This window comes from Crocodylus siamensis, chromosome 2 (genome assembly GCF_052110815.1).
Source record: "Crocodylus siamensis isolate JL-2025a chromosome 2, ASM5211081v1, whole genome shotgun sequence".
NCBI classification, from domain to species: domain Eukaryota; kingdom Metazoa; phylum Chordata; order Crocodylia; family Crocodylidae; genus Crocodylus; species Crocodylus siamensis.
This window is the reverse complement of record NC_143396.1, coordinates 150,299,056-150,317,153: the sequence shown is the minus strand read 5'-3', so window position 1 is coordinate 150,317,153 and position 18,098 is coordinate 150,299,056. Positions and strand designations below refer to the sequence as shown.

The 18,098-nt window shown below is 42.9% G+C and overlaps 1 protein-coding gene across 4 annotated transcripts in view; it reads right to left on the bottom strand.

Moving 5' to 3' along the window:
• GRID2 (glutamate ionotropic receptor delta type subunit 2) overlaps positions 1-18,098 on the bottom strand; it is a 1,419,908-nt gene that overhangs the window by 323,543 nt on the left and 1,078,267 nt on the right. For all 4 annotated transcript variants that reach the window (XM_090037080.1, XM_090037079.1, XM_090037077.1 and 1 more), the window contains exon 9: positions 5,136-5,237. In XM_090037080.1, the coding sequence (XP_089893206.1) occupies positions 5,136-5,237 (102 nt within the window). The remainder of the gene's footprint in view (positions 1-5,135; positions 5,238-18,098) is intronic.

The following is an 18,098-nucleotide window of genomic DNA, read 5'->3' as shown; positions in this document are numbered from 1 at the left end:
AATTAGTCTGTAAGGTGCAAATCTACCATAGCTTCTGCCAATCCATCTTGGCCACGGACAAATCTTCAGCAAGATTTGAGTACAAAGGTGACTTAAAGCAGTCTTTCTACTTCCCCATACTGGATAGAATGGGTTGAGCCAGTACCACCACTGTGAATGGCCCAAGAGACGATGCATCCTTTGCAGAAGCCTTGTCAAAGTTTCTTTCCCCAGGCCAACCCCGCAACTTGAGAAGCCATTGGGAAGAACAGCACAGAAATCTTTATGCTGGCTCTCTGTCACCAATGTTTCCTCTGATTCTGGTATAACCTTCACTTGATCAACAGAGAGGCTTTGTTCCAACAGTGTGATGCCAGGTGGACATAAAACAAAGAAGAATTTGGCCCTGAAAACTATAGTTTCATAGTAGGTAGGGTAGGAAGGGACCTGAGCAGATCATCAAGTCTGTCCCCCTGCCCTGGGCAGGAAAGAATGCTGGGGTCAAATGACCCCAGCTAAGTGATTGTCTAGCCTCTTTTTGAAGACCCCCAGGGTAGGAGCAAGCATCACTTCCCTTGGAAGTTGGTTCCAGATCCAAATGACTGTGAAGAAGTGCCTCCTGATGTCTAGCCTGAATCTACTCTCGGTCGACTTATGGCTGTTCTTCCTCGTTACTCCTGGCAGTGCTCGGGGGAACAGGAATTCCCCTTAGCCTGCTGGTCCCCCTTGGCCTGTTTGTACATGGCCACCAGATCCCCCCTCAGCCTTCTCTTGTGGAGGATGAACAGGTTCAGTTCCCATAGCCTCCACTCATAGGGCCTGCCTTGCTGCCCCCTGATCATGCAAGTGGCCTCCTCTGGACCCTCTCGATGCTGTCCACATCCCTCCTGAATGGCGGCACCCAGACCTGGATGCAGTACTCCAACTGTGGCCTGAACAGTGTTGCACAGAGGGGGAGGATCACCCCCTTGGACCTGTCTGTGATGCATCTGTGGATGCATGACAAGGTGCAGTTAGCCTTCCCTGTCCCCACACTGGCAGCCCATGTTCATTTTGGAATCAATAATGACTCCAAGATCCTTTTCTGCCTCTCTGCTGAGAAGGGAGTTCCCCAGCCTGTGGGTATGCTGCTGGTTCTTCCTCCCCAGGTGCAGCACCTTGCACTTGTTAATATTGAATCCCATCCTGTTCTCATCTGCCCACCCCTGTAACCTGTCTAGATCTAGTTGCAGCCTGTCCCTCTCCTCCAGCATACACACTTCTCCCCACATCTTAGTGTCATCCACAAATTTGAACAAGGTGCTTTTCACCCCTTTCTCCTAGTCACCAATGAAGATGTTGAACAGTGCAGGCTCGAGGACCGAGCCCTGGGGGACCCCACTGCCCACATCCCTCTATGTCGAAAAAGATCCATCCACCATCACGCTCTGGGTGTGGCCCTCCAGCCAATTTGCGACCCATCTGACTTTGTAGGCATCGACAGTCACCTAATTTCTTAATGAGAAGGGGGTAAGAGACAGTTTCAAAGGCCTTCCTAAAGTCCAGGAAGACTACATCCAGTGCAACACCTGCATCCAAGGATGGTGTGACCTGGTTGTAGGAGGCCACCAGGTTGGTCTGACAGAACTTGCCCCGAATGAACCCATGTTGGTTTCCCCTAAGCAGGTTCTCCCCTGCTGGCTTCTTGCAGATATGCTTCTGGATAATTTTCTCAAAGAGCTTCCCCAGGACTGAGGTAAGACTAATGGGTCTGTAGTTTCCTGTGTCCTCCTTCCTCCCTCTCTTGAAAATGGGGACCACATTGGCCCTTTTCCTGTCTTCTGGTACCTTGCCAGAGCACCACGAGTGCTTGTAAAGCCATGCCAGGGGTCATAGTTTCATAGTTTCATAGTTTGTAGGGTCGGAAGGGACCTGAGCAGATCATCTAGTCCGACCCCCTGCCATGGCAGGAAAGAGTACTGGGGTCAAATGACCCCAGCTAGATGTTCATCTAACCTCCTCTTAAACACCCCCAGGGTAGGAGCCTGCACAACTTCTCTTGGAAGCTGGTTCCAGACCCTAGCCGCCCTGACTGTGAAGTAGCGCCTCCTGATATCTAACCTAAACCTACCCTCTGCCAGCTTGTGACCGTTATTCCTGGTCACTCCTGGAGGTGCTCGGGGAAACAGTGACTTCCCCAATGCCTGCTGATCCCCCCTGACTAGTTTATAACAGGCCACAAGATCCCCCCTCAGCCTTCTCTTTTGGAGGCTGAACAGGTTCAGGTCCCGCAGCCTGTCCTCATAGGGCCTGCCCTGTTGTCCCCTGATCATACGAGTGGCCCTCCTCTGGACCCTCTCGATGCCGTCGACATCCCTCTTGAAGTGTGGCGCCCAGAACTGGACGCAGTACTCCAGCTGCGGCCTGACCAATGCCGCATAGAGGGGAAGGATCACCTCCTTGGACCTGCTCGAGATGCATCTGTGGATGCATGCCAAGGTGCGGTTGGCCTTCCTTACTGCCTCTCCACACTGCCGGCCCATGTTCATCTTGGAGTCAATGATCACTCCCAGATCCCTTTCCGCCTCCGTGCTGACAAGAGGGGAGTTCCCCAACCTGTAGGTATGGTGCCGGTTGTTCCTCCCGAGGTGCATCACCTTGCACTTGTCTGTGTTGAAACCCATCCTATCCTCGTCCGCCCACCCTTGTAACCTGTCTAGGTCAGATTGTAGCCTGTTGCATCCTTCCACTGTTCCCACTTCCCCCCACATCTTAGTGTCATCAGCAAATTTGAACAGGGTGCTTTTTACCCCCTCGTCCAAATCGCTGATGAAGATGTTGAACAGTGCGGGCCCGAGGACCGAGCCCTGCAGAACCCCACAGCCCATGGCCTTCCAGGTTGAGAAGGACCCATCTACTACCACCCTCTGGGTGCGGCCCTCCAGCCAGTTGGCGACCCATTTGACTGTGTGGGTGTCTACACCACAGCCCCCCAGTTTCTTAATGAGAACAGGGTGAGAGACAGTGTCAAAAGCCTTCCGGAAGTCCAGGAAGACTATATCCACTGCTACCCCTGCATCTAATGATCTGGTGATCTGATCGTAAAAGGCCACCAGGTTGGTCTGACAGGACCTGCCACTGATGAACCCATGTTGGTTGCCCCTAAGCATGCAGTCTCCTGCTGGCCCCTTCTGGATGTGTGCCAGCATAATTTTTTCGAACAGCTTGCCTAGAATCAAGGTGAGACTAACCAGCCTATAGTTTCCCGGGTCTTCCTTCCTGCCTTTTTTGAAGATGGGGACCATGTTGGCCCTCTTCCAGTCCTCCGGTACCTCACCAGAGCACCACGAGTGCTCGTAAAGTTGTGCCAGGGGACTTGCAATGACCTCGGCCAGTTCCTTTAGAACTCTAGGGTGGAGATCATCCGGGCCGGCGGACTTGAATACATGCAACCCCTCCAGAAGCTTCCTAACTAAATCCTCGCTAACCCGTGGCCCAGGTGTGCCTTCCCCGGGGCCTGAGGGGGGCCCAGCAGGGAGGTGGCTGTTTTGGTCCCTACTTAGGAAGACAGAGGCAAAGAAATCGTTAAACATGTTAGCTTTGCCGTCTGGGGTGACGACCACGTTACCCATGGCATCCTGCAAGGGCCCCACATTACCCGGGACCTTCTTTTTACCCCCTACGTATTTAAAAAAAGACTTCTTATTGTCCTTAATCTGGGAAGCCAGTCCCAGTTCCATCTCTGCCTTGGCCTTCCTAACTGCCCCTCTACGTCCCCGAGCAACTACAGAATAGTCCTCCCTGGTGATGACCCTTCTTTCCACTGGGTATAAGCCTCCTTTTTAGCAAGGAGACCTTCCCGGATTCTTTTGGTGAGCCACAGAGGCTTGTGTGCTCTCCTGCTCCCTTTGATCCTCGTCGGGATTACGTTCCTTTGGGCTTGGAGGATCGTCTCCTTAAGGAGCGACCACTCTCCTTGGACACCTGCCTCCCCACCCACCCGGGACCTCAGCGCTTCTCCAACTATCCTCCTTAGCTCGTTGAAGTCTGCCCTCCTAAAATCCAGGGCTGCTGTCTTACTGCATGCCTTTGCCACCTTCCGCTGGATGGTGAATTCCAGCAGGCAATGATCGCTGTCGCCCAGGTGGTCGAGCACTTGCAGCCCCCTCACCAGGTCGTCACCCGTGGCCAGCACTAGGTCCAACAAGGCATCCCCCCTGGTGGGGCTGTGTACCTCCTGGGTTAGATGGAGGTCCTGCACTCTGGCCAAGAACCTACGTGAGTGTTCAGACCTGGCTGACTGCTCTTCCCAGCAGATGTCTGGGAAGTTCAGGTCCCCCATGACTACTACATCCCTAGCCTTCACTACCTCTGTGAGCTGACCCAAGAATTCCTGGTCAAGCTCTTCTCCCTGGTTGGGAGGTCTGTAGTAGACTCCCACCATTAAATCCCTTTCACCTCGACTGCCTTGTACTCTAACCCAAAGCACTTCAGAGTGCCCCTCCCCTGGCTCTTTATTATTAACGAGGATGTGTATTCCTCCTTAATATAGAGCGCCACGCCCCCACCCCTCTTTCCTATCCTGTCCCTCCTGTACAGCCTATAGCCCTTGACATTGACCGCCCAATCATGCGTTTCATCCCACCACGTTTCCGTAATCCCCGTAATCCTGCAATGACCTCTGCTATGTTATTTCACAGACTAACATAATTCATCCTAAGATAATCTTTCATAATTTCTGAGCACAGCAATTTGCATCAGACTGCACTCAGTTTGGCACAGTAGTTGGAAGGCAGCTACTTGTTATGTACCGTTTCGTTTTAGCTAGGAAATTGTAACTAGCAGGCTAGTTAGTGTTGCCTTCCTGAGTTAGTGCAGCTGGACTGCCTAATTTACTAAGCACCTATAAAAGAATAGCTTATAAGGTGTTTAATTCCCAATTCAAAATGAACTTTATTGGTAACAATTATTTTGTGGAAAATTCCTCATTGATCTGGTATTGGCAAGTGGAAACTTTACTCTGCAAGAGTTCACTATGTTTTGCATTCTTGGTTAAACTCTGTAATTTTTTTTCAAAATCCTTTCTAGTTGCTCTTAGTCAATAACCTATTAGTGGAGAACAAGAGAGAGAAAAGTAGTATTCCTCTAAATGGAAAATACTCGTGATCTCTGCTTACCAGTACAGTCACCACACGCAGAACCACCCCACGCATGTTATTCTCCAACTTTCTGTCTGTTAGTGACCCATTCAGACCTGTGACAGGATTCCAGCAGCCAAGCTGAAAAATAAAATAGAATTTGTCACCTCATTGCCCATAAAATTTTGCCAGTCATTCTTCTTATGGAGCTTGAAATGGGGGCATGCCACACAAACAGAGCACCTTCTGGAATCAATGGGATGGAAAGTTAGAGGGGTTTGTGCACAGATTCCTTTTTGAATTGCAAATGAAGCAATTAGAGATATCAACTTGTGCTTTTAAATACCAATGCACAATGTATGACAGAATCCTGGGTTGTGGGGAATATTCATTGCTTTATAAGAGTTCAGCCAGGACTTTTGAATTAACGACAAGCATTTAAAATGTGAGGTGGCTATAACAATACCTATATCTCACTTCCAGTGATACATTAATTGGGAAAATAATGGCTAAAATAATTCCAGCATGGTGTCTATTGCAGCACATCTCCCTTATTCAAATTTGATGAACATTATGTTTAATTATACCTTATACTTTTTGATGAGAGAGAAATGTAGACATTTTAAGCTAGGTTAAAATTCCCATTTAGAAATGATTGGGGGGGGGAAGAAATCAGCAGACGGGCAAAACTATAGTGTCTGGAGGATTTTTAATGAGTGGTGCAGGGGAAAAAAAACTATATTTACCTAGTTGCAGAATATTTACCTATATTTATTAGGCTGTTATGGATAGAGGCTTTTCCTAGGGTCTTGCAAAGATTAACTGCTTTTTAAATCTTACTTCACAAAAGGTATTCATCTATAATTTATTTGTCAGAAAGCATCATTGGCTTTCACTCCTAGATAATGGCAGGTGTGTTTCTCATGAACAAAACATCTGTGCCTCACCCCCTTTTAGAAAAATAAGTATACTCATTTGTTAGCATTCCTGTAAGATTTTTTGGAGTGCTGCTTTCTTTTGAAATATTATGTACCAAGATTACCAAAATCCAATGCACATCCCTGTGGACATGCTCTAAATGCCTTCAGGGGACTTTGAATAAGAGCCTAAATGCACTGAAGAATCTCCTAGGAGCCATTTCAATGTACTAGAACTGAGGTAGTGCTAAAAATCACTGGCTTAACCTGGTCATCAGTAGTTTACTCTGGAGGGTGTTTAATGAGACTTCCCCTCAGAGAAGCCAATCCATAGTCTACTTGGGACAACATTATAAAGTCTACAAATAAGACACTGTAAATTGAAAAATGAAGCCCTAGAATGGCAAAGCACTAGAACAAGCTTCAATGCCCAGGCAGTTTCAAAGAGTGCACCCGTTGACTGTCAGCAAAGAAATTAATAGGCCAGAAATTGTTCTTTGTATAACATACCCTTATGGGAAAGTTCAATAGAATTGACTGGACAGCTGCGTCTTTTCCATGATCCTATAAAATTCTACAGTATGATAGAATTTCTATAGAAATGTTAAGGTAACTTATAAAGTTACAACAATGTTATTATAGATATGCACACTCTTATATTTTTATATACATACACACACAGGCCATGATATACAAGTTCTTAAGTGAAATGGTAGAATTTCAAATATCATGCTTGGTCATATAGGCTTTGAGGAAAAGCTTTTATGCACGTCTAAGTATTTTCTTTTAAGCAAATTGTCTAGGCATTTTCTTAAAGACTGGTGCTTTTAAGGATCAAAATCCTTTGTTGGTTGGAAGACAGCTTAGTCTTATTCTATTCTTTGAGAAAAAATCTAGTTAGTATCTTTGGAGTAATGTCTTTTTATACTCTTATGGACAAAGGATGGAATTTTAAAAAATGCTTAGCACTAACCCAACTCTGCTGCTACTGAAGCTATGAGACCATTATCATTGATTACAGTAGGAGCCTAGCTGAGGCAATGCTGAGGAGGTTTAATATGCCACCCTAAATATAGATATTATTCAAATGGAGAAAACTTTAAATTCAGAAGCAACATTGCCCTTTTAACAGTTGTGGCTTTTGGAGGGAGAAGTGAAGAAAGATCCCCTTGAAAATAAAAAGTGAATAACCCAATGTGTATCTTGTTAGGAAATCAGGAATTCCTTGTTTTGCCAGTAGTTGAGTAAACCAACAAAACAAACATACAAAAAGCTGTATAATACAGTTAGAGATGGAACAAAATCAAGGCTTAGCTCTGGCCTATCGAGTCACTTCACCCAACTCAAAGGGCTTTCTGAAGGGCCTGTAATATAGGGGCAGGGCAAGTGGGTCACGGCCTGCTCCTGAATTCCTGGGAATGAAGCCCCAATAGGCACACGTGGTGGTAGTGGGGTGTAAGTGAAGACCGTGTTAATCCCTGCACCGCTACTCACCCTAACCTTGCCACGGAGTCTGGATGTGTGCTAGAAGGCTCTTTGTAGTCCAGATCTAGCCCACAAGGAGACCTGCAGTCCAGCTACAGCTCAGGAGTACAGGTGAGTTGCTCCTGCTCTCTCTCAAAACTTAGTTGTTTATATGGTTACTTATATTAATATACCTTGAGTATTCTGTTGCATCTTGTGTATTTACTGTTTTTCAATATCACTGTTGTGGTGGTAAGGTTTGTCCAACAATCAGACTGAATTTGAAACACATACTTGCTAAATCACGTTATTACTGACAGCACAATTAATGGATTTAATTAAAAATATTTATACAGATGTACACATTGTGTTGTAAGATAAATTACTGTCACCTTTTGAACAAGTAAAGCAAAGTACTTGATAAAGCCTACATTTCTACATTTAAAATGATGGGAAATGGTGCTAAGTGCTAGGCTCAGCTGTAAAAGCACATTAAATTCATTTAGCGATATGTCATTCTTAATTACATAAAGAAACTAATTAGAACTTAGATCCAATTAGCATATCCAAATGTATTGAAAGTCTAATTACTATAGTTATTGTACTGTTCTTGCCAAATGTGAGACTGCATGAAGTTTGTGTAGAGTCTTTGTTCCCTTTTGAGGTCAGCAAAAGTCCATTTTTAATTATGTTCATTAATGTGTACATTTTTATATAATTATCTTTTCAGTCCAATCCTTTCTAGGATTTATTAAACAAGACCACAGAATTAAGTATGGCATGTTTATTGTAGGTCTAATATTCCTATTACAAAGGTATATTTTGTTTTCAATTATGATAATTTAATTTTCAATTCAATTAGTCCTTTCATACAGCATAGCCATGCTCAAGATAAATGCGCAGTCCATTGCCAATAAATGTAATTGATTTCAGGTATGGAGTTGTTTACTCGAACAGCATGAAAATTAATCAACTTATATTGACAACAATTTGAATGTGTCATTGTAACAAGATACAACAAACCCGCTTCTGAAACAGTAAAGTATAATACCAACTTCTGTCCATGCTGCTGAGATTTCCCTTCAGCAGTGCTTCTGGCACCACCAATTTAACAGAACATCTATTACTGGTGTGTTTGCTTTGTTCAGTCCTGTTCACATCTTATTTGACAGTTGAAATGATAGCATAATTTAATGCTTTATTAAGTAATAAAGTAATATTATGTTAATTTGGTGTCGATTTATTTAATAACAGCAGATTCCAATATATGGGTGATACAGTGAACAGTGTATTCGTCTTTTGCACCTGCAGAAGAATTTATGAGGTTTCTTTAATTTTTCTTTACAATAGTCACTCTGGTACACAGAGAGAATGATGAAGGTTTTTAAACTTGTCAATATCCCACTTCCTTTGATACCTGATTTACAGTTTCTTTTCAATCAAGAGCCTTGTAACATAGCACCTTCTCTTCTCTACTCTGGTTATTAAAACTGGCTTGTTTATTTTATTTTGTTGATGATAATTACTCTTCCTCTCAGAGACAATGATAAGTACTCTTCCTCTCAGAGACTATTATTCATCAGCCATGGTTCTTGCCTCCAAGTTTTTCACTGTGGAAGGTCTGTGATTATGAATCTTTTTAGATAAGTTACAGTTTTAGGATACTGATCAATATGGAACTTAGAACACTATTAAATGTTAAATAGTCTCACAAAAGAGCCTCAAAGTCCTGCAACTTTTGTTTCCCATTCCCATAAAGATGTGTATAAGAAGGTGGGGGCCAGGGGAGGGGGTGTTCAGGCAAGAGTTGTAAGAAAGGCCCCTGTACCAGGTCCAAAACTCCAGGGTGGTTGTGACACCCCTGATGGCCTTATACAACCTGCTGATGGCCTTATACAACCAGCTCTGGTCTGGTTCTTGGATCCCTCCCCCTTTTTCTCACCTGCCATGCCTTGATGTATGTGGTTAATTCCAGAATGGGAGTCTTCTTCAGGGCCTGAGTGAGGATTGGTCTGTCTTCTTGTCAATGGATTTCACCAACCTGGATGAGGGGGTGAAAAGCCCATTGGCCAAGTTTGTGGGTGACGCCAAGATATGGGGTTGTGCAGACACATCTGCAGATACAAGCAGACCTAGACAGGCTGGCATGTTGAGCAGAATGGAACCAGATGAGGTTCAACATAGAGAAATGCAAAGTGCTGCATCTGGAAAGGAAGAACCCCCAGCACACCTACAGGCTGGGAATCACTATCCTGACCAGCACTACAAATGAAAGGGATTTGGGGGTAACAATAGACGGCAGCATAAATATAAGCCAGCAATGTGACGCAGTAGCTGCTAGGGCCAATAAAACTCTGGCATACGTCAATTGATGCATCTTCGGTAAATCCAAAGAAGTGATTCTCCCACTTTACTCAACATTGGTGCGGCCACAGCTGGAGTGTTGCATCCAGTTCTAGGTGCCGCACTTCAACAAGGATGTTGAGAGGGTCCAGAGAAGAGCCACCCACATGATCAGGGACTTGCATGGCAAACCATATGAGAAGAGGCTGAAGGAACTCAGACTCTTCAGCTTAAATAAAAGAAAGCTGAGAGGGGACCTGACTGCGGTTTACCGCTGTATCAGAGGCATACATCAGGGGGTCAATGACCAACTGTTCACCAGGGTGCCCTGAGGGAAAACTAGAAACATGAACATGAACTCCTGGAAGACAGTTTCAGGATGAACGTTAGGAAAAACATCTTTACAACCAGGGTGTCTAGACTATGGAACAAGCTCTTCCCAGAGGTGGTGCAATCATCTACCCTAGAGGTCTTCAAGAGAAGACTGCACGGTCACCTGGCTGGGGTCCCAGATGTCTTTTCTGCTCATGCAGGGATTCTCCTCTGAATCCCTTCTGCTCTGGAGTTCTTTCCTCTGTTGTCTCCAGGATCAGACTGCCTCCCCATCCACTTCCCTGGGGTTTCTCATCAGGCCCTGCTGACTGGTCTCTGTAGCAATTCACAGCTGCTGCTCTAGCAGCCCTGTGTTGCCTAAGCTAGGTTCTGTCCTACTGACCTATTGCACAATAGCTAGCTCTGCAATAGGCCCTCCTGCACTTCAGGTTTCTAGCTGTCTATTCTCTTTCAGCCAGCTCTTTTTATTTTCTGATTTTAAGAAAAGAGCAACACCTGCAGCCAGTCTAGAAAACAGTTTAGGAATCCACTGGCTGCAGCGTTACTCTTTTCTTAGTGTGCAGCCCCCTGCATAGGCAGCAGAATTTCTCTTCTGTCTACCCTCTTACAGCTAGCTTCTGCTCCACTGCCTAAGCTTTATTGTCAACAGTTTTTCCCTTTAATGTAACAGGAGCCCTATGCTCCCTATTACAGCCCCTAACACCTTAAAGAGGATAAACATTTACTTTTTCATAAAGTCAGGCAGTGTCCTGGGTTTTGTATGAAAGGTGATCTGGGATGCAGCACCCAGAATACACAATAGTGAAACAAGAAGTGGTATGAAGAGAAAGAATCATTATTACAGAAGATGAATGACAGCTAGCAAGTCTGCTGTTAGTGAGTACATATTGACACTATATTTGGGTTCATGTTATCACCTGGTTATTAGATCAAAGAACAGCAAAATCAAACTAAAAGAAAATTGGCTGTGCCTTTCTCAAAACATTGTAATATTTTATTCCCAGAAAACACTGCTGCAAGCAAGCACGCTACTTCTAGCCCTAATAAGATTTGTAAATATCACATACACTAAGTCATTGTACAAGGAAAACGAGCTGACTGACTTTTGCATATTTGTATGGGATCTTGATAGCGTAAAATAAATTCACATTTGTAGAAAGTTTAAATACAGTCGCTTTGATTTTTAATTGCAAATGCTTGGCTCTGATCTCATTAAACATTTTAACAGTTTACAAAGATGTCTATTAACCAAAAACATTTACATTCTGACGAAAATCAGGTTTAATATCTGAACTTTGCTCATTTCATGCTGTGGCACTACTATATCTTTTTGAAATCAAAGAGGAACAACAGCCAGACAAAGTTATTACATTCATCTCACAATTGCTCATAAATGTATAGGATTGTTGTATCACTGCAAAACCTTTGATCAAAGGTGATCAGTGACAAACAATGAAAAGTACTGTTTTTCAGTAGGTTCTGCAAGAACCGTCTCTGCAGGAGACAATGGAATCTATAATGTACATATAAGCCTCTCATCAATTCTCTCAGAATAGGAGAACATTCTTCAATAGACTTTTGCCTAATAAGGTACCTTTTGGGGATTTGAATTTTCCAAATGGGTTTGATAAAGTGGAATAGCATCATGAACTGTTTGCTCTGCTGAAGAGCTCAAAAATCTAGGGAAACAACTTTAAAAATAAAATCAGAAATATAATACTCAAAAGCAAATTTAAACAGCAAAATTCCACTCAAAAACCACTGAACACATAGGATAGCCTTTGTATAAAGCTATCTAAGCAAATCAGATAAGTGAATCCTTTAGACAAGGTAAATTAGCTTGTGCTGAGCTTGGTGCTGCCACTGCTTAACTGATGCCAGTACCCAAACTATTTAGGGCGTCTCTACACTACACTGCAACAAATGTAAGAAACAGGACAAGAAATAACATGGCATTTTTCTGCACATGGAAGACTTCACAAATGTAACTGCAAAGTAAGGAATCCAGATTTAGTGTCTTTCCTGTGTGGAACAAGTCTTATGACCTTTATTTTCTTGGGATAAAACAGTTCAGAGAGCATACAGGAAACAACTGTGAAACTCCAATATTCTCTGAAAGGAGAACAGTTTTTAAACAGGAATTACCTACATTTGCACAAAGGGAGATGCAATACTTTGTCTGGCTATTAAAAGGTGCTTTGAGTCAAACTGCCAACCTGTTTTTCTTGGTGCTTGAAAGAGACAAAGTGGGCTCATCTACATGAGATGGTTACTGCAGAGTTGCTTAATTAGCTCTGCAGTAAAGCGTCACTGGTCTACATGTGTGGAGTTATTGGGCTGGAGTAAGGAAATTAACTTTGCCATAGGTTAGTATTGCCAGGCACAAGTATTATCGTGCAGCAGAATTATTTACTAGGCCTGTATGAGTTGGCAGTGATCTGATCCAGCTTCGGATGGATGCCAGGGATCTGATCCGGAGCTCCAGTCCAGGTTTCTACTTCAGTCTGGTGGAAGCGGCTCTGAAGCTTTGGAGCTGCCTCTGAGATCTGGCCATAAGGTATAATGGGGAATTAATGAAATACCTATAACTTAGTTGTTTTTTGTCTGGTTTGGATAAACCTTGCAGGGGTTGTAGCCCCTAGTGAGGCCATAAAGCCTGTCAAGTTTCAAGAAGATTGATGCAGGGGTTTTAGGGGAACTGCACACTAAATCCTTGAAAGCACGTCCTGTCATGTCTATGTGTTACACCACAGGGGGCTGAAAACTGCAGGGGTGGTAGCTCCTGGTGAGGCCAAAAAGCCTGCCAAGTTTCAAGAACATCAGTGCAGGGGTTTGGCGGGAATTGCACCTCAAGCTGAAAACAAGCAAAACTCATGACATGGGTGATGCTGTGTGTGTTAAGGTGCAGCAGGGTGAAAGCTGCAGGGATGGTGGCCCCTGCTGCAGCCACGAAGCCTGCCAGCTGTCGAGGAAATCAGCACACAGGGGTTCTGGAGCCCTGTACCCCTAGCTGCTGATGGACAAAACTCATGACATGGGTGCTCGTGCAACTTACTGTCTCTGTCTTGGGGCAGCTGATTGTCTGTATTGATTATTTCCTATTCTTAGTCTTGGCTTTTGTAGGTGTTAATTAATGGTAATTAACTGGTTACATTAGCTAGGTACTGTGTATCGAGCTGGTCCCTGAGTGACTCATGATTGATTGGTAACTGGTAACACAGTAGCTTAGTAGCCATGCACCTAGACAGACACAGTTGCACAAGCACCCATGTCACGAGTTTTGCCTGTCAGCAGACAGAAGGCCTCAGAAGGGCCCCAGAACCACTGCACCGATCTCTTTGAGCAGAGGCTACTATCCATGCAGCTTTCACCCTGCTGCCCTTTAACACACAGTGTCACCCATGTCACGAGTTCTGCTTGTCCGCAGCTTGAAGTACAGTTCCCCCCAACCCCTTGCACTGATCTTCTTGAAACTTGGCAGGCTTTGTGGCCTTACCAGGGGATACCAGCCCTGCAGTTTTCACCCCCCTGTGGTATAACACATACATGTGACATCAGTTTTGCTTTCAAGAATTTGGGGTGCAGTTTCTCCTGAACCCATAAGCTGATCTATTTGAATCTTGGTAGACTTCATGCTCTCAGTATAGACTATAATTTCTGCAAATTTTATCCAAATCAGACAAAAACAACAAAGTTAAGATATTTCATTTTTCCCCCATTATACTCTATGGCTGGATCGCCGAAGCATCTCAGAAGCTTTTCTGAAGTGCTTTGGAAGCTTCGAACCACTTTGGAAAGCCTAAAGAAGCCAGTGCTTTGATCCAAGCATGCTGCTTCAGATGCCAAAGCGTCCAAAGCATCTCTGGATCTGAAGCTCTGTCTGAAGCCTTGCACAGCCCTATTATTTATGCTGCTGCCACACACATGTAGACACTGACAGGGCTTGCTGGGGCAGAAGGTGCTTCAGTATGGGGGCTACCTGCTGGCTAGTGCCCCAGCCAGTCCCTCCACAGGACACTGAGCCAGGCTGGACCAACCCCAGGCTTTGCAGAAGGCCCCCGCACCCCACATGAATATTGTGTCATGTTAATATTCATGTGTAGACACACCCACTGTGATCAATGGACTTACATAACAGGAAAGCTCTCCACACACTCTACAATATGTGTGAAGATAATAAAGCAATGATAATGAAAAATGGATGGGAAATTTTCTCAAATTCAAAGTTACTTAGACAATCTTCTAAAATATCTTAAAAAGCCAGCATATTATTTTTAAAGCAAATGCTTGTGTTCAACCTGGGAAAGGTCTGATTTGACACAGTGCAGAGGCACTGTTATAGGAATCAGAACAAGGCAAAAGGTGAATAAGATGATGAGTGCTGGATAACTCTGTTTTTGATTAAACAAGGCACTGCTACACTGTCATCAATTTAATTCTTCCCAAAAGTCAGAGGGTCACGTATGATAAAGCACATTATGCACCTGCTGAGGACACTTATAACCTGATATGTTCACTGTCCTCCTGTCTGAAACTCCCTTAGTAGGCTGAGTTGAAGGATGGCAGGAGTGAATAGGCAAGAAAAGTGTAGAATAAATGTTTTCGCTCGATCTGAGCCTTCTACACTACATCCTACACCTGTCTAGCATCTACTCACATTTTTGTTACATCCTACCAACCTCACCCTCCTCATTGTGTAGATCACAAGACCTTTCAGGGTTGATTTGAACATGGAAATAAGGCATATTGACTGGTTTCAGGCATTTCCTATCATACTAGCACAGCTTGGTACCCATTTATAATGACTAAGAACCTGCTGCACAGAGAGCATCATAAAAGCAGTAGGGGGAATAAAACAGGCAAGCTTATTTTTGCTGTTTGAGAGCTAGTATTTCATATCACATGACATGCACATTAAAAAAAAATCTAGCAGGGGGCAGATATACTGTGAGACTGCCTTAAGAACAGAAACTTTCCATAACTCGGAGAAACCAACTAAGTTCTAACCCTTATATTGTTTTAAGTTCTCCACTACAGAGAAGCCAATGTGATGAAGCATCTAGCAGCAATGCCAGATGATAAACCACTTTCTGTTGGTTCTCCATATTCCCATGACACAGAACTAGAAAATGTAGAGATTAAAACAATCTTTGCTTATATAGAGATCAATAGCTTGTTCCTAAATCTCAGAATTTACCCTCAATCTTAGCAGAAAAAAAGACACAAGCTTACCAGAATGATACTGGCTAGTAAACTGCTGCAGCACTTTGTCACTGGCGCATTAGAAAATATTAACCTAGCATAACACACAACTGCAGAGTGAGTGGATAGAGTGCCACCCATTTTCAGTGCAATGTAGACCAGATATTACAAGCAATAAATTGGGTCATATATTTTCTATGGACTGGAAGTAAAGAAACCATTTTTTCCCTTCAGTATAGTGCAACTCTGTTCAGAGATAGAACTTATGGTGAAGGAATAACCTGATAAAATAAAAACTTTTACTGAAGCAGAGTAGCTGTTAACTGGAGTACCAAGCAGTGGCTTGTATGGTTTCTGTAAGATTCACGAAAAAAGATCTGTTGTAAACAGACCTTCCTTCTCCCAGGCTGATATCTGTCACCCCAACCCTTCTGAATGCTTTGACAGATTCTTTACATCTGGATAATGTTGGGTAGCAAACAACCAAGAGGGCCAGAGTGGGATTGGAGGAATCATACCTTATTTCTTTGGGCCCACAGAGCTTGGTCATAACAGAAAGTAGCTTTCTCCAAATTCATATTTATATTGAAGGATGCTGTGGCAATAGATAATCAGGAGAAACAGAACTAGAAACATCCTGAAATCTGTCAAGTTTGGGGGCTGGCCTCACTCCACAAGGCTCTGTATGGGATTCTTCATAAAGGGTTTCTCTCTCTTTCATCTGTGTCAAAATTACTGTGTTACAGTGTTCTTAGTATTAGTAACACCCTATGGCTTGTCTGATTTAGCCAGTTCTCTGACTGAAATGTTACAATGGTAATGGGATTACTACAGCTGTTAATGGCCAAAACCAAAAACTAGCCCTGCAATTCACAATGAGCACTGAGAAAAACCAAGTTCTTTCCTTTCTTCATACCATCACAAGTAATAAAGATTCCACAGAATAATAAAGTCCCTGAGTGACATGGGTGTTCCCATTGCTTTCTGACTAATACACTAAATCTAGTAGCCTTGCCTGAGCATCAGTAAAGGTATAAAGGTATAATCTGGTCTGCACAGTCCATTACTGATGATGATGTGAAACTGTCATTGTCCAAAACTAACATGTATAGAGACTATTTATTTTTTTAAAACCCTCTTATATGCTGTGCCTTTCTCCTACCGTTCATATTAAAAATACCATGATTTAAACGGGTAACTATCTACTACTGGTCATAATTCCCAGTGAGAATAACCACAGGTATCCAAACTTAGTATAATATGTTAAAGATGAGCACAATTTATTCACAGGGTGCCATAGCTCAGAACCAGTGGCAGAGTCACATGATCCCAAAGAAGTAAAGGCCCAAGGTCTCACTTCTGAAGCGAGATAATTAGATAAGCCAGAGATAGGATCAGAGGTGCAGCTAGCCTCACATTAGGATAGGAACCTGTTAAGAAAAGATGGTACAACTGTCAGACTTAAGAATGAATGCTGGAAAGGGAAACGAAGGAAACAATATATTTTTCTTACAAAGACAACAACTTTTTAGTAGAATTGCTCTGGAGGTCTAGAATGGCTAGCACTGTTATTTTGCAAACTCACTGCTCTATATGGTGAAAGTGTTTGTTTTTATCACAGTAAATAAGCTTGTCAGAACACTATATCTATCATAAGCATTTAAATGGCAAGTGACATACAATAAAATACCTGATAGGCTTAAACAAAAAATCCATGTGGAAAATAATAAACCATTAGTTTAAAAGATGTATTGACACCTCTAATAAGCCCTCTCTAGAACAGCTGAATCAGTAAAACACATTTTTATTACATAGGAAAATCACTGCTGCAATGACACTAGAGTTTGCCACAAAAATAAATTAGCAATATATCCTGGTAATTAAACTGTAGAAATTTATTATAAATCTATCTTGTAAAAGATGGAAAATACATTTTCTAGTACATTATATTATCACAATAGATCCTACTTTTTACAGTATACAGCATAAAAGCATTATTTTCAATTAGTTTAACTTTCCAAAACTTCTTTCCAAAGAGACATTATTGTACACTTATCCAACTACTGTATCTAGGTACTTGTACTATCTTGGTACTAGTACTTATACTGTACTCATCACAAGAGTGTATATTCTGTTAATTCAGCAATTCAAAGGAATGCCATGAATATAAAAAGGGATGTTCTCATGCTTCTATTTGAAGATAGTGGAAGTAAACTTTATGATTTCATTCATAAATTAATAAATGGACTAAAATTGTACAGAATATAATGGTTATCCTTGTCCTTCACCTCCCTTTTTGTATGTTGAACCCACCTGTTAAATTTTACAAATTTGATTGTAAGCTATTTGAAGCAAGAGCCATTTTCTCCTGCCACGTAATCACTAAAATCTCATGTACAGGTCACTTTAGCTAGTAAAAATGAGAATTTTACTCTCTTCTTTTTTTCAGATTTCGCTACAATGTGCACTTGAAGACAGCATTTTGCTGTGCAACATTTTTCTCTGTCACAAGAGTTGAACTGTTTCCTATCTACAGCCAATTAATTTATGAGATGGGAGACATTCCAAGGAGTTCCCAACTCTCTGGTGTGATCTGCCCATGGATATAACAATGAAAGAAAATATTATTAGTCTCACATGACACATAGGCAGGACAGGATTCAGGAGTCCTGTGTCCTGGTAACATGCATTAATCTACAGTTCTTTTCCACACTCCCTTCTACATGATTTTCAATACATATTT